The sequence below is a fragment of the Onychostoma macrolepis genome, chromosome 17 (genome assembly GCF_012432095.1).
Source record: "Onychostoma macrolepis isolate SWU-2019 chromosome 17, ASM1243209v1, whole genome shotgun sequence".
NCBI lineage: Eukaryota > Metazoa > Chordata > Actinopteri > Cypriniformes > Cyprinidae > Onychostoma > Onychostoma macrolepis.
Genome location: NC_081171.1, coordinates 17,394,256 through 17,417,412, shown reverse-complemented (window position 1 = coordinate 17,417,412; position 23,157 = coordinate 17,394,256). Strand labels below are relative to the sequence as shown.

At 36.3% G+C, this 23,157-nt stretch overlaps 2 protein-coding genes across 5 annotated transcripts in view; one reads left to right on the top strand and one right to left on the bottom strand.

Annotated features, from left to right (window-relative positions):
- sh3yl1 (SH3 and SYLF domain containing 1) overlaps nt 1-8,923 on the top strand; it is a 28,668-nt gene extending 19,745 nt beyond the window's left edge. Inside the window, exons 10-11 of one of the 2 annotated variants that reach the window (XM_058748295.1) lie at nt 4,872-5,067; nt 8,786-8,923. In XM_058748295.1, the coding sequence (XP_058604278.1) occupies nt 4,872-5,065 (194 nt within the window). In that variant the 3' untranslated portion in view covers nt 5,066-5,067; nt 8,786-8,923. Of the gene's footprint in view, nt 1-4,871; nt 5,844-8,785 lie in introns of those variants that run through there. The other variant, XM_058748296.1, reaches the window with a different exon arrangement.
- On the bottom strand, nt 5,989-22,614 carry si:dkey-190l8.2. Of its 3 annotated transcripts, none has more exons than XM_058748292.1 (10): nt 22,237-22,614; nt 22,047-22,150; nt 21,799-21,953; nt 9,849-10,017; nt 9,644-9,746; nt 9,396-9,526; nt 8,781-8,998; nt 8,534-8,642; nt 7,683-7,913; nt 5,989-7,198 (listed from the first exon to the last, which is right to left on the bottom strand). In XM_058748292.1, exons 1-10 carry the CDS (start codon nt 22,468-22,470, stop codon nt 7,105-7,107), a joined length of 1,548 nt encoding a protein of 515 aa, XP_058604275.1. In that variant the 5' UTR covers nt 22,471-22,614; the 3' UTR covers nt 5,989-7,104. The 3 variants fall into 3 exon arrangements, with proteins under 3 accessions (XP_058604275.1, XP_058604276.1, XP_058604277.1); XM_058748293.1 differs by having other exon boundaries at nt 22,047-22,147; XM_058748294.1 differs by lacking the exons at nt 21,799-21,953; nt 22,047-22,150; nt 22,237-22,614 and adding an exon at nt 10,390-10,860.
- Between the last annotated feature and the right edge of the window lie 543 nt (nt 22,615-23,157).

Here is a 23,157-nt window from a genome sequence, read left to right as displayed (position 1 = left end):
CAGAGAGTACAAGGGAATTTTACTGCGAATTCAGGGGCCGTTCATACAGAATGCGATTTTGCTTTGAAAAACGTGAGACACAGGCAGTAATTGGGAGAAAATGTGAAGACGCTGAACTTATTTTAACTTGAGTGTTATTAATGCTGAGTTATGTGCAAGACAACTTTAAATACACAAGCGCAAAGGTCAAACATGTCCATTTAGCATGTGTTTACGTAGAAAACACGTTCTGTAAACCAGCCTGAATTTGGTTGGTTGTTTTTAAAAAGGTTTCCCAAACACTTCTGCTCTCTGCCATTGGTTGAACAAACGGATATCCCCACCCCAAACACCTGCCAATGGTTGACCCAATGTTGCTGTTGTCGGGCCGGTTGGGATGTTTTGAACACGCCTCAGAGACACAGTGTTTAAACTTCTTCAAAGAATAAATATTTTAAAATAACTGTCAACAAATGGAATTTAAAAAAACAGTGGTTTTGATAGTGTTTTTAAACATCTTTCTCAAATACTTTACATTACTTCACAACTTTAAAGTTGTGTCTGCATGCTAAAGGGATAATTAAGCAAAAAAATTCCGTTATCATTTACTCCCTCTCATATCATCCTTTGTGTTCCGCAGAAGATAGAAATTCATACAGGTTTGTTAAGATTTCTTTTGTGGAGCACAAAAGATATTTTATAAAGAAAATGTTCATACAATACAGGTCAGTGGGGGCTAATGTTGTTTTGGACCCCATTGACTTTCATTGTATTGACTGTTTGTTTCACAGAAGAGAAAAATGAATAGGCCTACAGGTTTGGAAAGACATTTTTGGGTGAACTATCCTATTAACCTTGGATAGATTTGTATTTTTAACATTGGGGGGAAAACGCTTTTTTATTGGAGGGAATGACTTTTGTTTTGATGTGTGTTCTGTCCACCTTCATAGAAGTTGCAGATGTGTACTAGAAAGACTCCTTCATGATAAAGCTAACTACAGTCTTTCAATGATGAGTCAAAGAGATACTCATCTGTATTGTTATAAGCTGGAAAAAAGTCCCTGGGTGTGTGTTCATATCGCTTGTTAATTTACTGGCAGACATTTCTCTCCCCCCAATTATCATGATATCATTTGTGAAAAATGAGACCTGGAAAACTCTCACTCCTCACTGTTTCATTAACACTCCTTCCCCTGAAGATCATTATAGCCGTAAATAATACAGTCATTTAGATGGATCCCTGGCCTTAGGAAAAGGTGGTTAGAGAGCCACCCTGATTTCTAAAGACTCCTTTGTCTATAAAGGGAAACTGTTTTATGAGGTTTTGATTTGTTAAGTTTAATGGCACGTTGAGCTGCTGTTGTACAGGTTTCTCTGATACATCCCGCTTTTCCTTTTCCTTCAGAATGAAAAGTGAATCCAGGTTGTCAACTGTTAATCTTTTTTTTTTTTTTTGCCTTCCACCATAACCAGATGCCAGCGATTTATCTATGGTTACATCAATTGGATTTGGTCACAGTATACCTGATAGTGCTTAGCTAACCCTCCAATCTGAGATTTATAGCTGTGGAGAAGAGAAATGGCAGGCCCTCCTTCCTGTCATGAGCTGTCACTTTTTCAGATATTGCGTGTACAAGTAGAAAACCGCATAGCTCAGATGTCACCACTCTGCCAAAATACACAGCCCTTCCAGATCTGAAGAAACTCTCTGGATTGTATTGCTGTCTTGTGCCCGGCTTGTCATGTCTTGCACTTGTGGTAGCAGGAATGAACATTATGTTGAATGGATGCAGTTATTTTAGGATACAAGTCAAAAGCATTTAGTGTGAAAAACGGCTCGACTGAAGCTTTTGGCAACGCCTGAGGTTTATTTGGAGTCAGGAGATTTCACAGCAGGTGCCAACAGTGTGAAACCACATTCCACCTCTGTCTGATTCCCTGCTCCTCTCTTATATGTCTTCACTCCTCGACACCCGTTTCCCCTCGTTTTCCTAGCAAAGCAAGTCTTATCATTCAGCCAGCTCGATGCATGTTGAATGTCACTCTGCTTATATGATACATGAATGACATGGTCTGAAACCACATTGGAAATCTGGAATTCAAAATCTGTTTTAAATATATGTTGTGTAGAAAAAAATTAATCTAGGAACTTTGTTTTGTCCATCGGTTGTTAGATGGAGGCAGATCTGAATGCAAGCTTGCAGCTGGTTGATTGAAGGGATGGGGTTTATGCGGATGAATTATTGGAGAAGTCCGATATACATAACTATTAGAAGATTAGGTCATGACATTTTGATTAAAAATTACAAGGCCAAATTAATTTATTAATTACTAAAAAGTAAACATGCACGAATGGATTCTTATCAAGCCATGCCACATCATATTGTCATTTTTTTAAAGAAATTCAAACAATAAATGCCATTTTGTGGCTCTTTAATGTGTCGTGACAGATTGCTGTAGCGCCTCAGTTCAAGTGGCACGTGGATTGATCATCTTTTCATATTTAAAGCATGAAATAAACGTGAATGAACATAAGAAGATATTTTATTTCACGGAAAGATGTCAGTAATTCAGAAGTTAATTCAGGCCCTGTCCCAAAGCACACCATAAACCCTCGTGGTCTTCCCTGTGCATGCGGTGTCCATTGTAAGTCCACAAGACCGCAAGTGCATGTGAAGTGTGCCATTTGGGACAAGGCCCTACTACCCTGTCTGATTCGTTAGTCGGACAAAATGCAGATTCGATGTAATGATTGGTCAGATTGCCTATCAATCAATCTCCCTACGAAGGATCATTTGGGCTGGTTTTGTTTTGCAGACCTGGCAACCCTGCATGGGGAAAAAACAGAAGCCATTCATATTATTAAAAGTCGGTGTACCATCAGAATGAATTTGAAAGTGATGTGACCCTGGACAACAAAACCAGTCACAAGGGTCAATTTTGAGATTTTTTTTTTTAACTGTCCATTTGATGTATGGTTTGTTAGGATACACTCTCAGAAATAAAGGTACAAAAGCTGTCACTGGGGTGGTACCTTTTCAAAAGGTACACTTTTGTACCTATTAAGTTCAAATATGTACACTTTAAGTACTAATATGTGTCTTTAAGGTACTGAAATGGACCTTTTAGGTACAAACATGTACCTTTTGAAAAGGTACCGCCCCAGAGACAGCTTTTGTACCTTTATTTCTGAGAGTGTAGGACGATATTTGGTTGAGACACAACTATTTGAAAATCTGGAATCTGATATCGAGAAAATCGCCTTTAAAGTTGTCCAAATGAAGTTCTTAGCAATGCATCTTATTAATTAAAAATGAAGTTTTGATATATTTACAGTAGGAAATTTACAAAATATCTTCATGGAACATGATCTATATTTAATATCCTATTGATTTTTGGCATTAAAGAAAAAGCGATAATTTTGACCCATACAATGTATTGTTGACTATTGCTACAAATATACCCGTGCTACTTAAGACTGGTTTTGTGGTCCAGGGTCCCATATTTCAAGATAAAAACGTACATGTAGTTGCTTTCAAACTTGCATCGAGAATAAAGTGTTTTGCATTTTGCTTAAACATACTGTTTTCCAAAAGACCTCTAAAGGAAGGAAGGAATAAAACCACTTACTCTAAATCTTTAAGTTCCATGAACAAAGTGCATTTATTCCTGCTCGATGTGTTAAAACACATAGTCAAGAGTTTCAGTAATTGAAGGTTTACATTTGCTGTTTGTCAAGCTGACAGCAGAAATTATTGCACAGTTGTTTATATCTTAACATGTTGATAGACAGATAAAGAAAAGGGTTTTGCCCCTGGCTGACAGATCCTATCTGCAGATGTTAATACTGTGGTGCGCACCACCATCTATTAGAGTACGAGCTGGAAAGTTCTGTGGTGTTGGAAGTACAACAGAATGTGTGTTTGAGGGAGAGTGCCAGTTAACTGAGCCAACGTGGGTTTATCTGTTTTAAGAGTACACATGCTGCTCTCTAGTGTTGACAATTTGGTATTACAACTTTATATAGACGCGTTTTCAATACCATACATATTTATTCATTACTAATGTCACTGTGAGTATGTGCAACATTTATACATTTACATGTAATTATTTATCAAACTACCTTACAAATAAGGAAAAGCACACTACATGTTTATACTTAAAAAAAAAAAAAAAGTAATTTATTAAATTAATTTAATAATATATTTGTTTATTTTTTTACTGAATGTTTCATTGTCTTTAATAATGTGGCATCAGTATTATTTTAGTATCCCTGAGATGCTATTGTATTTTTATTAATAGTTTGAATCAGTTTTTACTTTCAACTTTTTCCATTTTCATTTTAAAGTTTTAGTAATTTTATGTGTTTTTGTCATTTTTATTTTAGTTTTATATATGCTGTGTAGATTTTTATACTAAATTAAACTAAATTAAAATGAGAAATGTTGCCTTGACAACTTTTTTTTATTTATTTTTATTTCAAGTAATGAAAATACGTTTTTATGGTCTTAATTTCAGTTTAAGTTTTAGTTTTAGTTAACAATAATAACCCTTAGTGGAATTACCATTTGGGAATCATTCTGTATATTATTATGCTTTATATGACCTTCACACTGATTTGCAACTAGAAAATACTGCAATAACAAAAATTGTTTAATTTAGTATTTTATGCATGTATTTATTTATATATTTTTTAACCAACTTATGAATATGTTTTACTAAATGTTTTATTGTCTTTAGTAATGAAGAATAAGAGTTTGGGGATCATTTTGTATGTTACTAATCTTTAAATGACCTTTACACTGATTTGTGGTTAGAATTACACTTTCAAAATTGCTCCAATAACTCTCCAATAATTGCTCTAATAATCTCTCCTCTCTAATGTGTTCTAGATCAAGCATCAGGTGGCGCTTTAGTGGTCACCGCCGTGCATCCGTTCACCGGCCAGCAGCCTGGAGATCTGAGCTTTGTTCCAGGAGATCGCATCACTGTTATCACCAAAACCGACTCGCAGTACGACTGGTGGGAAGGAGAGCTAAGAGGGCAGGTTGGGATCTTCCCAGCTAATTTTGTGTCCTATAGCTGAAGGTACTAAAAACACACAGAAAAATCTCAAATTGATGACAAATGATGTCTGGCATCGAAGGGTCCTTTTCTTTTGCACAGTTTGAAATGACATTTTATGATAGAGTATATTTTTAGGAGCACTTGGGGTAAGTTTCCCTTAGGGGGTGTATTAAGGGATGACAAGAAGTGTGTTTTTCAATGTTCCTGGCATTGGTGAAATATTTTCTTTATTACGTTGTGGCCGTTCAGTTACTGGTATGTGGGTTGACTACTAAAAGGTTCCCGTTTTGTATTTTTAGTTATGCTACGGTTTAGAAAACACACTGGAATACAATTATACTTTATTATATGCATACACAGAAACCAAAAAGGTGACATTGTGGTATTTTAAGTGAAGTTGCTCCAGGTATTTGAAATATGATAGCACAATGGTTTGCCATCGGCAAAAACACAGTGGCACATGGCTGCTCGTTTTGCTCTGATAATAACACTGCACAGCTGTTGCAAACAAATGTTATTACAAATGATAAGCCTCATAGTTTATAACAAGCCTTATTTATTGTTTTATAAACTATAAACTTTTATTTAACTTAACTTCTGCCTAATTGCTCTGGAAAAAAATGGAAAATGTTTTTTTTTTTTTAAGGAAGTGAATAAATGACTGCTTTCGTTGCTTTAATTTATTGCTGTTTGCACAAATGTTAATCAAACATGAATGATTGTTTTCCTACTGGTTTTAAATGCCAATGAATGTATATCAGTTCTAATAAAGATTATTTCCTAATTTTTTTAACTTACAGTTTGTCTGTGGTGCTGGTTTAAGACTTAATTTTTCTTAGTGTAACATAAATGAGTTATAATAAGAGTTGTAATATATCACACTTGCTCATGCTTAAATCTTTGCCCACTGGTGTCATACAAGCTAAAGATCTTGTCCCGAGTACAACAATCAAATAGAAAGTAGTTTCTGTGCACCTCTGTTAAAAATTCTCTTTGAATAAGCAAATTATATTCTGCAATGAGCAACAAGCAAATTCTTTTTACAGCTGGTAAGAATAACAGCTACAGCTGAATGTTCAAGTACATGTTATACATGTAGTTTTGCAGCAGAGATATACATAGATCAGTGCATAAATAAATATATTGTATATGTGCTGTGAGTTGTTCCCGTTGAAATACTTTAGCTGATTGAATGTGTTTGGAACCTTTTTTAGTCCACACTCCTCCAAGACCTACATGGAAATTTTAAGAAGCAGCTGGATTGGAAAAATTTAGAAAGATTTGGTAGAAAAGTTCAAGACACATAATTCAGTTTTAGCAACTATTCCATTCCACTTAAGCAAACACAACGGAATGCAATATGTCTATGATATCAAGAAATTAAAACTATTATTTTCTTAGTGTGAAAAACATTTGAATAATCTAAAGAACATTTTGTGCAATGGAAAGCATAAATGCAAATAAATATCCTTTATTTTTTAGAATGCATTTTAATAGAGGGTGCATCATACATCCGAGTTAAAGGTTTTTTTTTTTTGCATGTATATACACAAGCTGTTAAACCTGATTTAACCTGCTGTATATTTAATTAAGAATTACACAAGACTTTGCCCCCAAGTGTTTGTGAAAGTAAAAATTTTACTTTGGAAATCCAAGAACATAGCAAGTTTAGAAAATTAATTTGTCAATAAACCTTTAAAAAAACCTTATACTTTCAAAGCATAAAGTATATTTAAAAAAAAAAAAAAAAAGTGTGTGTTTTTGAACTAAAGAACTCCATAAAGAACTATATAAAAATATCTACAATAGCAGCACTGAATGATTCCAGTATAAAATGAAATCTTGCTAGATGTTCCAGTATCATGATCATCCAGAAATAAAATTAATTACAAACACATCTAAATCCATATTACATAGTATTACTCCTTGAAATATATATTTTAAATGTTGACATACCAAGCATAGGCCCTCCCTTGTACTTGATTTTCATAGAAAAGACATGAAAGCAAATAAAAAGCTAATATGAAAAAGTCAGTTTTGCTATGTTCCTCTTGTTGATTATGCTGAGAGTGGACTGCGTTCCATTTGGTTCTTCATGTCATTCTCCTTGGTAAAAGAAGCATCCGACTCCTGTTTAGGCTTCACAGGCCAACTGATATGAAAACAAAAACAATTTTTTTTTAATTAGTCCAGAATACACCCAATTGTACATGCACGTTTTAAAATATTGATATCTGAATGCAGCTAACCAGCATTTTTATCTTTAAACATTTAGCTATCATTTGATTATATATAATGATATAGATGGCATGCTGATGAAAAAAATGCTGTCATGGCATGATGTTTACTGATAAGCTTTACATCTGATGCCGTGCCGCACACTAGTTTACAACACAAGTCTGACATATTCAACATAAGCCTGGAATTCAAAATATTCCATACATGTTCATATTTCTTTTACCTGATCAGCAGCTCATGAAACAGAAGCTGTTCAGCTATCAGAACTCCAGAGCCATATCTTATACATGGCTCTTTACTGGCTTTCAATATGGCTGGTTGAATTTAATTTTAATATAAATTTAAATAATATATGTAATTGTGTATTATAAGATATTAAATCAAATTTTTTATCTCACCATGCACAGCATGAGAGCTTCAGTCTGGGCTGTTTCTGACAGTCTTGTACAGTGTCTGGTAAAGGGATGCCACTGGTCTCTGGAAGAAGTAGGCACAGGGCTGCACCAATGATCGGCCCGCTGCTGTAACAGATCATAGCTGGCAGAGGGACCCCACCATCAGGGGTCATCACCGCATTTATAATACAGGCCACCCGGTAACAAAGACTAACCAGGCCGACGCACTTCTGCCTGCATAGCATAAAACGGTTTGTTAGTGAGAAAGAGATGCACATTTCATGAACAACAAGGTTAAATACAACATCTACAACTTTGTTTCTATGCAGACAGCTTCGCTGTCCTCCAAAAGTAAAAGACAGTAACTAGACATTTTGAGTTCTGACTGACTATGATCTGTTTTGTGATAAATGGGATTAGCTCAACTATGGCCAGATTTAGATAAAACTAAGTGTCATAATCAGTATCATATTAATCAGTTTTTCTACAAACTCAGTTTCAGCGTTGGTGTAAAAATGTGTGCAGCAACTACTTATCTGTACATTCAGTACTGCCACACTGCACACAATGTTACGTAAAAAAGTTACGGGAAAAAAGTGTTTTATAAGCTCTACAATGATTCAGGATATTTATTGTCTACCTGCACGACAATCCAACAATCCAATATCTCTCTAACAATTTCTAGCAGGAAATGCCACAGAGATTACATGTAATATATCTCAATATCTTTTGATTTGTAATCACAAAAAAAACAAAAAAAAAACTCTAAGCTTGTTTTGAACTGAGAGACGAGTTATCAAATTATCTGACCAAGAATATGCTTTATCAGGTAGGTCTGTTTGGATATTGTGTACCTTATTACAGTTGGGAACAGCTCAATCCCATAGAGCACAGAGACACAGTAGGTGGACTGCATACACAGCTTGCCCATCAGTGCCAGAGTCATAACAAGGGCAGGCATGTCTGTTCAGAAAGAGAGATGATTGCAAATCATCAGTTTTAAGAGTGATATTCTTCAAATAAACTTAGTAAGCACCAATCAATATTAGACCATGATGAGTCTGTGCTCATGTATTGTATTTCAATGACTGTCTCTCTCACCGCAGAACTTGGAAACGAGGAGGGACAGCATACAGGAAATGCCACTGAGGAACAGCGAGCCCATGCTGAACGGCCTACGGCCCCATCGCTTCAACAGAAATGGAAGCAGCAAAGAGGGAGCCTCTGACAGACCAGAGAAAAACTGCGCCAGATAGATATTTACACCGAAACTTCCCACACTGAAGCAGATCCCATAATAAGTGAGAGCAGATGCAAAACTGTAAAAGAAAAAACACATTAAAGCAATAGTTCACGTAGGTTCATATAAGCAGCAAACTTATTTATTCAGATATTGCTAATAGTTACAGAGGAAAGAAGTGTCTCTAACTTGAGAAGACAAACTCGCCAGTGGGGTTTTTTATGTAACAGCCCCTCAAAATTACATCATTCAGTCAAGCTATTTACTTTGAGCTTTGAAAAACAACTCAAGTAAGACATTTCATAAGGTGCAAAGTGACCTCCCTCTGTCACACATACTAAAATCCTCAAAATCTGCGAAAACACCCGTGCTGTGTCGCAATACAGAACATACATTCTAAAATACCTTCAGAAAGTTAACATATTTTAGGAATAAATCATCACAGAAATTATATTACCACAGTTAAACTTCCCTACCCAATGTAACTCATGACAAACAGACGCAGGAGTATAGTAGGTGATGTAAGGTTGGCGACATTAGACTCCGTTTTAGTGGAGATCTTCTCTGAGAGTGGCTTCTGCGTATCATTGTCCACAGAATCCAAAAGCTGTCAAGGAAATGAATGTACAATTTATATTAGCACAATTCTGCGTGCTGAAATGGCATGTCTCTCCACTTTCCACAAACATTTGAGCAATTTTAGAGTATGACTTTTGTGTCTTACAAGACCCAAGTAGTGCTTGTCCTCAGGACTTCTATTCTGATAGCCCTCTAGTGTTTTCATCCTCTTATTTAGAAGCAGCCATCTAGGAGATTCTGGAAGAAAGCTAATAATTCCAAGAAAGAATGAATAAACAAAAACAAACACTTTTTAAAAAATAATTCAACATTTTAACCATGCACTGAAAATTTGTGTTTGTTCTACTAACAAATAAAGAGGTAGGAAAAGGATCTGAGGGATGCCCAGTGCCAGATGAAACTGCATCCAACCACTGGCCAAGAAAGCTACAGCCGCCAATCCCATCATTCCCAGACTGAAGATGAAGGAAAACAGGGTGGGTGGCCAGATACGATACTTGGGCAGGCTCCATTCAACTCCTGAGAAATCAGAAGCACTATTCATTTATTAAGCATTATAAATTAACTTAATTGTATTGCGCATTTTTTACATAGGCTATTTCTATGAAGGTATTTTTGGTGCAAAACAACTGAGCGTCCGTGACAGCGGTATTTGTAGTTGTAGAGAATAGCCACACACGTGTATCAGTAAATTTGAAGCCACAGACAAAAGTTGCAAACTTGTAGATTTTTTTTCTCTCTCCCACAAACACAACACAACAGTTACACCTTCTCGAATCCTTCATTGCAGATACACAAATCCTATTCTACGAATCACAAATCAAGAAACTCGTACTCTCACGTTTTGCTACTATTGCTGTAGTGAATATGGTGCAAAACAGAGTCACACACCTGCATCAAGTCGCTGACGAATTTTGTTCATCCGCAAATCAGTATGTGAATACTTGCAATGAGATTTTTGCAATGTAAAATTTTTTTTTATTTTATTTTTTTTCTTGGATGCTTTTTCTAGCACAAACACAAGTGCATAACGACAACGGCTTGAATCTGCTGCTACGAGTCTTAAACGCTGTTTTTCATCTGCAAATGACAAGTTTCGCGCACTCTCCCTTTTGCACCACATATCTGTGAGACCAGCTTGTAAATGGAGCAAAAGTGATTTGTGCACTGCATCAGGCAGCGGCGGCCACTCTTCAGAGATCAGAGAAGTTCGGCCAATCAGAAGAGCTATACTGTAGGCTACTGTATCCGGTTTCTGTTATTCTTTATAGTTCTTCGGTTTTTTAGGTTCAAGTTTGTGGATTTTATCGTCTGCAACGTCTGGGGTGTATTTTGGAGCCATCGTCACGGTGATTACATCAGCTGGTAAGTTAAGTTATAAGATCAGTTATCCGAAGCAAATTAATCAGGGAAGTATAATAACTGCCTTTGTATCGCAGATTATGTCAAACGCTACATAACAGCGAGCTAACTTGAAAATAGTAAAGAAAATGAGTAAGACACACCGCTGTTATGTACATCTTTTGTATTTTATTTTCAGGTTTTAGTCTATTGGTAATGCCACCTGCAACGGAGGTGTATTGGAGTCTTGTGATTGCATCGTAGAGGTGGTAACAACAGGCGAGTAAGCTGCCATCAACTATATATTAGCCGAATTAGCCACTGGCCGCTGCTCTCCACTAACCCACAGAATGGACTAGCAACATAGGGAGTTTGGTTAACAAATATTATGAATGTTGTTTATTTTATTATAACCTGTAAGTTCTGTTATTGTATGGTAGTTTATTTATTTATTTATTCTGACTATAAACTACAATAACACTAAAAACAGTGAAACAGTTGAACATTGAGTAGTATTTCCAATTACTGCTTTTTTTTATTATTATTTTCTAGTTTGTGGTCTGGATCATGTCATCTGCATTCCAGTTGGAGGCTTTTTTTGTGATTGCCATTGTAACAGGGATAACTGGTAAGTTAGCCGAAGTAAACTAGTTAAAGGTTGTTGTTTTTGTTTTTTTTAAATCGTTATCCATTCCCTGGGAATCAACCCCATTATTTCAGCAATATAACACTAAGCTCACAATGTCAAATGCAGAAACGGTAATTCATGCGTTTATGACCTCAAGGTTATATTATTGTAATGCTTTATTATAATGCTATATTCCGCATGCTTAACAAACAAACTCCAGATGGTCCAAAATGCAGCAGCTAGAGTTCTTACTAGAACCAGGAAGTATGACCACATTAGCCCGGTTCTGTCAACACTGCACTGGCTCCCTATTGAACATTGTACACCCGGAGCAGTGGGCAGCCATTTATGCTGCGGCACCCAGGGAACAGTTGGGGGTTCGGTGCCTTGCTCAAGGGCACCTAAGTCGTGGTATTGAGGGTGGAGAGAGCGCTGTACATTCACTCCCCCCACCTACAATTCCTGCCGGACCTGAGACTCAAACTCACAACCTTTAGGTTACAAGTCCAACTCTCTAACCATTAGGCCATGACTTCCCCATTAAGACCATATTAGATTTGGATCTGGTGGCTACGGTGACCTCGGAATAAGAAATAAACAGACTAATATTAGTATTATAAGTTGTGACCATATATATTAAGTATTATAAGTTTAATGATTTGTTATGGATTATCAACTAAGTATGCACCTTCCTTGTAGGTGCGTTCAGAGAGTATAGTGTTTTTATTCAACTTAAATTGCATACAGCACAAAGTCTGGCAGTTAGGGCAAATTCTGTTAACACTTGTTTGAAATTGTTTTTTTTTTTCTTGTGCTTACAGGTTCATTCCCGAGAATCTACCCTGGTGGCATACCATTCAGAGTCACAGATCAGATGGAATTCTGCAAAGAGGGTGCAAAGAAAAAGCATCAGCCTGAATCCCCTCATGGTGTTTCTCATCAGAGAGCTTGTCAACTTTGCCAAAATTACTGAAATTTAACACAACAACACAAACTCATTTTTACTGAATTTTATTTCTGTGAAGTCTGTTTTGCCATGCTGCAGATACAAAGTCCCCAGGGGACTGTGGTGATGCCATTTTTCAGCTAGCACATGCTAGAGATGAAGATTAGTAATTTGTATTTTTAAAAAGAACATGTTCAGCAATTAAAAAGAATATTATAAAGACAAATGCTAATGAGTTATTGTGATCTTTATGGGGTTGGGGTTGTAAAATAATATGGTATACAGTGTTGTACTTAAAAGAAGGGTGAAGGTACGCACATCCGAAAATGTCTTAACCAGGTGCAAGATAAAAAAAATATCGTCAAAAAAGTGGGGAAAAAAACTGCACACTGTTATTCCATTTATTTAATTTTTAAAAAAAACATTTCGGTCCAGAGACCTTCGTCAGGCAAACACATACAAGCAAAAGCAACAGCTCAATAAGTACTAAGACTAAGACTTTTAATTGTGATACAGTGTTGTACTGCAATTAGATTGCTTTATACAGGTAAAAAATTAAAATAAACCGAACAGTACTAATTGACAGTACAGTAATAATACTTTAAAGTGCCCCTATTATGGATTTTTGAAAATTACCTTTCATGCAGTGTGTAACACAGCTCTAAGTGAATGAAAACATCCTGCAAAGTTTTAAATCTAAAAGTGCACCATGTATAAACTTATTGTCTTTCAAAAGAAAGAGGCGACTCCGAGTCATGAAAACGAGTCGTTTTTTAAAGGGGTGGTTGATTGCAATTTCACTTTTTTAAGGTTAGTTAGTGTGTAATGTTGCTGTTTGAGCATAAACAATATCTGCAAAGTTGCAGCGCTGAAAGTTCAATGGAAACGGAGATATCATCTTTTAAAATTCTGGAAGTTTAATACCTACAAAAACGGCTGGTAAGGGACTACAAGGAACTACTTCCTGGGTCTGATACGTCACTGACCCAGATAAACCCCGCCCTCGGGAACATGTCAGGAAGGGGGCGAGGCCATGCTGTGCTGCTTTAGAGAAGAGGAAGAGAAAACTAGGGGTGCACGTAAAAATCTATTCATATATGAATCGCGATTCTATCTTCTAAGGATTCTAATGGATTCACAAGTTTCAAAATTAATGTTCTAAAACAGCCATTCTTAATACTGTTCCTTGCGTCGCCCTGCTCTGCATCTCTCTCTCTCTCATTCAGATCGTCAGATCAGCTCCAACAAACTGTTCCAATTATACATTTTCACATAGCAATGAGAAGTGTTATACATGGACGCGGGTGCGGTTGCCATACTGTATTAAAGCTTTAATCAGAATAAAACCGTATATTAAAAGCTAACATAAGCAGTAGCATAATAACAGAGTATCTAAAAGTATGAGACAACAAACAAACATACCATTAAGAGCCGTGCTTGCACAGGTTCTGCGCGATCCTCTTCACTAATATCCTGGTTTGTCAAAGAAGGGACAGAGGGGTGTGGAATAAAGGTAAATTATATGAAAAATAATGCGTTTTTAAAAAAACGAAGCACGAACACATGTTAGACTGCACCCCATAAACACAATCAAGCCTAGAAAAAAAAAAAAGTAAACCACCCCTTTAAAATGAATCTTTAGCTGTTTCAAGGTGACGTCAACATGAAACATTAGCATATTTATGCCCGCCCACTTGTTCAGCGTGCAGACCCGGGAGACCTTGAACCTCCCAGCTATAGACATATAAATACCTAGACGCCTCATTGGCCGCTTCGGTCCGTTGCTGCGATACGTCAACACGTCTGCCATGTTTGTGAGGGCAAGACTGCCTTAAAAACAAATGGAGGTAAACGGGGGAGCTGCGGTTTTTTCGGGATAAAAACACGATAACGTTTACATTTATCAACCAATTTCAGTGGTTTGTGATCTACATGGAGTTAAAAATAACTCTGCCTCCAGTTATTCAGTTAGGCTTGGAAAATTAATAATTTTCTTAAGAAATTGTAAAAGCTCACACTCACACTCGTGTTGATTTGGTTGATTTTTTCGGTTAACAATTCTAATATTGATGTAGTATAACTGTGACATATACATGTAATGTAATTTTAATGTACATTAAATGAAATTAAGTTGTTTCATTGTTTTCTCTGTCTTCAACCCCAACATTTGAGCTTTTCTCGTGCTAGGTCAGAACACAGCTCGTTCCCTTTGAAATACTGAGGGGGAAAAAAATCGAAATAATACATCTTTAAGTACTAATAATTTACCATCATTGAGAAAATTTAATAAAACCAGCGAATACAAATCAAAAAGGGACACACTGGTAGTCTGCTTTCTATTTTCATAGCACTCTATAGGCTACAGATAAAAACTCTACAAGCAATAACAAATATAACTGATAATTCTTTATGGATCCAGTAAAACTTACAGTTACAGTGGTGAACTAATATGCACTGGTGCACAGTAAAAATATAGTAAAAGTGATATGTAACATTAAAATGTATATGTAGTACAAGTTGTAGTAAAGTGAATAATATTAAAAGCAAGTACAACAGCACAATAACATAACTGATATAATAGATTTATAATAGCACAAATTATATGTGTAATACAATAATAAATAAATGAATAACAATAGATAGCAAGTAGAATATGTAACATCAAGGGTGGAATAATACAGAATAGTCAATAATGAAGAATAAATTAATAGTAAATTATAAATAATCGTGAAAAGTACAGTTTTATAATGGTATTTGTATAATAATTATTAAACAAAGACAACTAATGACAAGCAAAAATTGTGGTCATGAATTCCAAATTGTTTAATTAATGAGCTCCTTGAGTATTTTATATATATATATATATATATATATATATATATTAATTGTGACAACAAAACCTGACTAATTCTCCACTGCTTCCTCAAGATTTTCCTATATTTTCTAATGAGGTTTTTCAATGAATGAGTAAAATAATGTAAACAACTTGACAAAGCTTGACATTTTGCTCTACAATGCAAATTACACACATCCATGCAGAAAACACATTTTGAAGCAGTCGTTTATTTTTCAATATATGTTACTACATAGGAATGTTTGGGGTGTGAGTGTGTGCAGTTTACGTTGTACAACAAAATGTCAAAGTATAGTTATGTTTAACACAGACCAGAATATGACATGCCCCCCAAAAACCTTTCTATAAATCAAAATTAATAATCATTATTACAACATAAAGAGCAATAATAAACAATGATTTTGTCATGATATTGCAGCTTCACTCACTAAGGAGTTCCTGTGTTTCTCATTTCTAGGCTATTTACATTATGCAGTTTTTGTGTAAATGCACATACAGTACATGATCAGCATTAAACAGCCTGTGTAAATAATTTAAAATGCAGTCTATAGTATTGTGATTGACTGAAAAAAACGGGTTATTTTTAAATATTTGACAAAATAACAGAAACATTTAATAAGGTAATTATATTGTTATAAAAGTTACCCTTACAAAGGTTAAAAAATGCTCCTGGAAGTCTGTTCCGGGGAGAGAGAGTGGTTTGAATATGATCAGGGTCATTCTGGCCATTCATTCAGGGCTGTTCTGGGTTTTAACGAGTACAAATACAACATTAGGCTGTGGAGGTGTAGCCTAGTCTCTAGGAAATGCAGGAAACATGCTTTCTTCAGCTTTCCTTAAGGCTTGCTTTGTCCTGTTTGCAGTTGGCTAAAAAAGAAAAAAACAAATAATTTATATAATCAGTCCACAGTTTTATGATAAGCTATGAAATCCTTATAATCTAGTGATGATAAACTTGCTCTTTGTAAATGAGAAGTGAAATTAAAGAGAGATGCTTTAGCTCCATCCCTATCCTGACAGTCTGACACGGTCTTGTCAAAGTGCTCACTGTATATATTGTGCTCATAACACAATTTAGTTTATGATATGAACTACAATATTAAAGTTAAAACTTAATAAGAATTAATTTAAACTTTGATTTCTTATAAAGTCTCAGCTTTCACTGCTTACTAGCCATATCGCTAGCTATTAATAGTCTGACACTGGCTAATTAAGCTGTCAACATAATGCTAAAAATGACCAAAAAAACATCCAGAAACAACTGTTCAGTCTTACCTGTGAAAGATAATACCCCGAGATCTGTTGTTATTAATGTGCGACGGTCTGTAGATGCCCAAGCTGCCGCTGAGTCAGGTATGTTTTCTTCTGTCCCGGTATGAGAGTTCTGGAGAGTTGCCCGCACCAATATGGCGGCGCCGTTGACGTGCGGTCGAGCGGCCAATGAGGCGTCTAGGTATTTATTATGTCTATGCTCCCAGCCATCAAACACGTAGCGGATTCCTGTGGAGAAGACGCTGTGCTCTGCACTGTGAGGGTAAATCCGTTAGGGTATGTCGAAAAACACCCAACTCATGTTCTCCTCCAACTTCAAAATCATCCTACATCGCTGCAGAAACACGATCCAGTGTTTACAAAGTGAACGTGCAAGGAGGGTCAAACACCCTTTACAAAAAAAAAAAAAACAAACAACAAAAAAACAACGATGTAGTACGATTTTGAAGTTGAAGGAGAAAAGTGGTGGGAGTTTTTAGACATACCCTGTCTTGAGCCGTTGTACACTAGTGATGATGGGTCGTTCTTGAACGATTCGTTCATTTTGAACGAATCTTTAATGTGACTCGGGAAGAACGAGTCGTCTCAGGGAGTGATTCGTTCAGTCGCGCATGCGCAACATCCTATAGGTTCTGTACTGGAATTAGTTCACCTGTTTCGAGTCTTCGGGTTTGAGTCGTTCGTTCTTTTGTCACGTGATGTGACAGTTTTGGACGTGAAGAGTCTAATCTTCATAAAATACAATACCTTGTTGTATGTATGTCTTTTGAGTTAACCCTTTAGATTAGAGTATAGTGTTACTGACTATATTTTTGTAACATATGACACTTTAGACATTAACACTGTGTACACACTCTTGAATTGTTTTTTTATTGTTTATTTTTGTGCCAGAAAAAGCTTTAGCAAAGAGGATAACTATTCCAAAATGAATTAAAACAATTTAAATAAAAAATACAAGAAAATTAAAATATACTAAAGCCACAGAGCCAGATCATAACCTTAATATTTTAAACTAACATTAATCATTCATATTCAAAATGTTATTTGCTTTCGCTTTATGTCATTGTGTCCTTTTTGACCAATCTTCTTAAACAAATATTAGACCAATATGTCAAGTCTGCCTAGGAAAAACAATTATACCAGCAAAGTCAAAACTGGAGTAAAAATGAACAAACTATAAGTGCTTTGTAATTTTAGGCTTGGATTTTTTTATTATATAGTTATATTATATGTTTATTGATAGACAAAGACAGTGAAAGGACAAATCAATCAATATTTTATTTATAACAGGGTTTTATTTATTTATAAAATAACACAGCTCCTCAAGAAACAGTAACAAAAACATAGTGACAGAAATGAACAGACCATTTTTATTTCTAGGAAAATGCTTATTACACATGTTTTGATAATTTTATGATAATTCTTAAATATGATCCAACATACAAAAAATACAGTTTTACTTTATAGTATTTTACTGATCAGGCAAGTGGTCACGTGACAAAAGAACGAACGACTCAAACCCGAAGACTCGGGAGGTGAACTAATCAATTCTCTTTCCGGCTCTGACTGCATTGGTTTAGCTTATGGGGCTGTCACGTGATAAACGAACGACTCAAACCCGAAAACTTGTCAGATAAGAGGTGAGGTGAGCTAATCAAGACCCAGGTAAACGATGAAAGAATCTTTTCTGTTTCTTATAGCATTATAGTTTGTATTGTTTGTAGTGTGATCAACGTTTGCATAAGTAGTAGATGTGTTAGGAAAGTAGCACGTAACATTTTAATTATATTTTGCTAAAATGAACGAAATGACTCGAAAAAAGATTCGTTCATTTTGCTGAACGAGACTCAAAGGTCCGAGTCAGTAAAATGATCCGAACTTCCCATCACTATTGTACACAGACAAAGTACGCATGCGCATCGCAGAGCTAGACAAGACGAGCATTTGTGGTTAAAAAGTGTATAAACCTTTTTTTTTTTTTTTTTTAAAGAAAATTACAGATGGTTTCGCTAGATAAGTTCTGACTGATAAATTCTTTGCGAGTGAAGAAAGGGAGACATGAACATCTTGGATGACATGGGGGTGAGTAAATTATCAGGAAATTTTTATTCTGAAAGTGAAGTAATTCTTTTAAAAACTGTTGCTGTCATGTACTCTGTACTGTAGCATGCAAGATACGTATTTAGTTGTGTGTGCTGTGTTCGCTCCGTACAGCTTGTATGTCTCCGTCTAACAGCAATATCTGTTAGCTCGCAATTGTCTAGAAATGTGTCGAATATTGAATGTTTGTCGTTGTTATTATTTGGAGTTCTGATTACGAATAGAGAAATAAGTTGGTGTACAAACTGCAGTGCTTTATCAATGCGTTTCTGCATTGGGCTAAGGCATATATACCATGGCTGTTTGGGTGTTTACCACCGAGCTGTGGGCTAAGTGGCGATGGGCGTTCCGTTATTGACATGCGCTGCACGCAGTAGACCAGTCACAACAGACTGGATCATCAGACCAATCACCGCAGATTAGCATCATGCAAAGGAGGGGTTTGGAAAAATTAATCGTTGAACGAACCGTTTGGGAGTCGTGAGCAAAAAATAAATAAATAAATGCATATTTTAAGACAATGAAAGTGTTTTTTTGACTTTGTATGCATGTCAACCTGTTGTTGGGGACTCCCAAAACCATAATATGAACCTTTCATAACCCATAATAGGGGCACTTTAAATGAGAATACAGTAATAATACATCCAGCTACTGTAAAATTTACAGCAATCTCTTTACAGTGTAGTTTAGTGCCTATCCGTTGGCACCCGAATGAGAAGGAGGGGGGAATAAAATAATAAAAACGCTTGCGAGCTGCAAGCATCTCTCGGAGCAGACAGCAGCAAATACCAATAAAGGTACATTTTCTTTCTATTTTTGAATTCACTCACTGTTATACTATACATTTGTCTGTAATTTACATATATTAACAAATATATTTAATCGTCTTGTATATGACACTCTCATAATAATCTATTTAATTAACGGGTTTATCTTTTATGAAGCCTTTGTGAATTGAAGCAAGGATGGGCAAACTTGGTACTGGAGGGCCACTGTCCTGCAGTGTTTAGCTTTAACCCTAAGCAAACACACCTTTACCAGCTAACTTAATTAGGACTACTAGAAGGCTACAGGTAGGTGAGTTTTATCAGGGTTGGAGCTAAACTCATTTAATATTTAAACTATAAACAAATATACTGTACAGTATAACGGTGAGTGATTTCAGAAAAAGAAAGAAAAAACATACCTTTATTGGTTGCCGCTCTCTGCTCCGTAAGATGCTTACAGCTCACGAAAGTTTTGTTTTTTTCCTCCCTGCTGATAGGCACCCAAGCTCTTCTGATTGGCCAAACTTCTCTTATCTCTGAAGAGTGGCTGCTGTTGCCTCTACAGATGCATAAATCACTTTTGCTCCATTTGTCACACAGATATGTGGTGCAAAAGGGCGAGTGCACGAAACTTGTCATTTGCAGATGAAAAACAGCATTTAAGATTCGTAGCAGCAGATTCAAACCGTTGTCATTATGCACTTGTGTTTGTGCTAGAAAAAGCATCCAAGAAAAAAAAATATATATATATATATATATATACAAGTGCTGGTCATATAATTATAATATCATCAAAAAGTTGATTTATTTCACTAATTCCATTCAAAAAGTGAAACTTGTAAATTATATTCATTCATTACACACAGACTGATATATTTCAAATGTTTATTTCTTTTAATTTTGATGATTAGAGCTTAAAGCTCATAAATATTAGAATATTTACATTTGAGTTTGAATAAATGACCATCCCTACAGTATAAATTCTGGGTATCTCTTGTTCTTTGAAACCACATTAATGGGGAAGACTGCTGACTTGGAAATGATCCAGAAGACGAACATTGACACCCTCCACAAAGAGGGTAAGTCACAGAGGGTCATTACTGAAAGGTGTGGCTGTTTACAGAGTGCTGTATCAAAGCATATTAAATGCAAAGTTGACTGGAAGGAAGAATTTGGGTAGGAAAAGGTGCACAAGCAACAGGGATGACCGCAAGCTTGAGAATACAGTCAAGCAAAGCTGATTCAAACACTTGTGAGAGCTTCACAAGGAGAGAACTGAAGCTGGAGTCAGTGCATCAAGTGTCACCACGCTCAGACGTCTTCAGGAAAAGGGCTACCAAGCCACTTCTGAACCAGAGACAACGTCAGAAGCATCTTAACTGAGCTGTGGAGAAAAAGAACTGGACTGTTGCTCAGTGGTCCAAAATCCTCTTTTCAGATGAAAGTAAATTTTACATTTCCTTTGGAAATCAAGGTCCCAGAGTCTGAAGGAAGAGTGGAGAGGCACATAATCCATGTTGTTTGAAGTCCAGTGTGAAGTTTCCACAGTCAGTGATGATTTGGGCTGCCATGTCATCTGCTGGTGTTGGTCCACTGTGTTTTCTGAAGTCCACAGTCAACGCAGCCATCTACCAGGAAATTTTAGAGCACTTCATGCTTCCTTCTGTTGACAAGCTTTATGGAGATGCTGATTTCATTTTCCAGCAGGACTTGGCACCTGCCCACACTGCCAAAGGTACCAAAAGCTGGTTCAATGACCATAGTGTTACTGTGCTTGATTGGCCAGCAAACTCGCCTGACCTGAACCCCATAGAGAATCTATGGGGTATTGTCAAGAGGAAGATGAGAGACACCAGACCCAACATCGACTCCATGCCACGCCGCATTGCTGCAGTAATTCAGGCAAAAGGAGCCCCAACTAAGTATTGAGTGCTGTACATGCTCATACTTTTCATTTTCATACTTTTCAGTTGGCCAAGATTTCTAAAAATCCTTTCTTTGTATTGGTCTTAAGTAATATTCTAATATTTTGAGATACTGATTTTTGACTTTCATGAGCTTTAAGCTCTAATCATCAAAATGAAAAGAAATAAACATTTGAAATATATCAGTCTGTGTGTAATGAATGAATATAATATACAAGTTTCACTTTTTAAATGGAATTAGTGAAATAAATCAACTTTTTACATGTGTGTGACTATTCTCTACAACTACAAATACCGCTGTCACGGACGCTCAGTTGTTTTGCACCAAAAATACCTTCATATGCAGGAGCAAGACTGACCACCGTTAAGAGATAGAAGAAAAAAACCGCCTTGCCACTAAAATTGTTTGTTTTTTTGTCCAACAGTGTTAATATAGAATAAGAAGACACGCATAAGCGTAGCTGTACCTAAACTGTAGGTGCAGATGTGAATGGCACAGCAGGCTACTCCACTGATACCGCGAGCTGTCAAGTAAACAGGCACATACGGCAGAAATGCCACTACAAGAGTAGCAACTGCGAGGACCGATGAACAGCAGATTAGAAGTAATTTCTTTCCATATCTGATTAGAGGGAGAAAATACAAATTTACATAGGCTAATTAACTTGTATGTAGTAACGTTTGACGTCGAAAACAGAAAGGGGCAAATACCAACTTGTCAGAAACAGCGCCACCGAACAAAGAGCCGATAAGTAAGCCCGTCATGTACGCCGCTTGCCCATGTGCAAAACGCTTCGCCTCGTGACACGCGAGACTCTGCTGTAAAACAGATACAGTGTGTAACTCACTGAATACATGTGCTGGGCTCTAAATAGGCTATATGTTGTGCAATCTTTATTACTCACGCGTGTAAGGTCGCTGTGATTTCCCGTCCAACTTGTTGAGATATTGAAAATATTTGTGTCCGTTGTTTGGTTCAAAGACTTGCTCGCTATATTATTACTGCAAGGCGCAATGTGTAACGTAAAGACATCCACGAAAAATGTAAAGGCTGTGAAAAATATCGGTAAAGTAAGGATAACATAGACATGTCTTTGTAGTGGACCAACAAACCGACGAAATGCGCTGTCCGACTTCATTTCGCCTGCTAAAAGGAATCAAGTTGTATTCCCAAATAAACTTGCGGTAAGCACGAGCACTGATCTTTCACTGAGGTTTAATGTCAGCATTTGTACGTGTTCCAGCACGACTGGGACTTATGAAGACGTCTTCTCTCCACCCTCAGTAAGTCTTTAAGCATAGTTGTTGGTTTGGATTCCTAGAGTTCGACTCAGACACCGGTGACGCGAATGGGTCAATAAGGCACTTGTCACACTTCGTCTGGAATATGCTACTGTTAACCAGGGAGCGAATTTTAGGTTGCAAGTTTCAAAAGGATTCTGTAACCATGATAAATAGAAAGATAGATAGATGGTGTTTTGTTTAAAAAAGAAATGTCACTGCACCATGCAAAAGAAAAAAAATAAAATTATATTATATTACATTGTAAATTGTATTACATTGTATTTTTTTCTAATTTCCGTAGGCTGTGTGTAGCCTACTTCATAGATGTTAATTATTATTATCATTCTGAGAAATTCATTGCATTACAGGAACTATAATGATTCTACATGAATCTCTTACAGATCAAAAGCCAACCACAAATCCAGCATATGGCCTAGTTACAGTAGCAACTCATTCCTTACCTGCTAGTGAGTGGGTAGCCTATATAAGTAAATGTTTTAAAAATATTTTTTATAGTTCTTTGTTTTAAATAGATTTTTTTT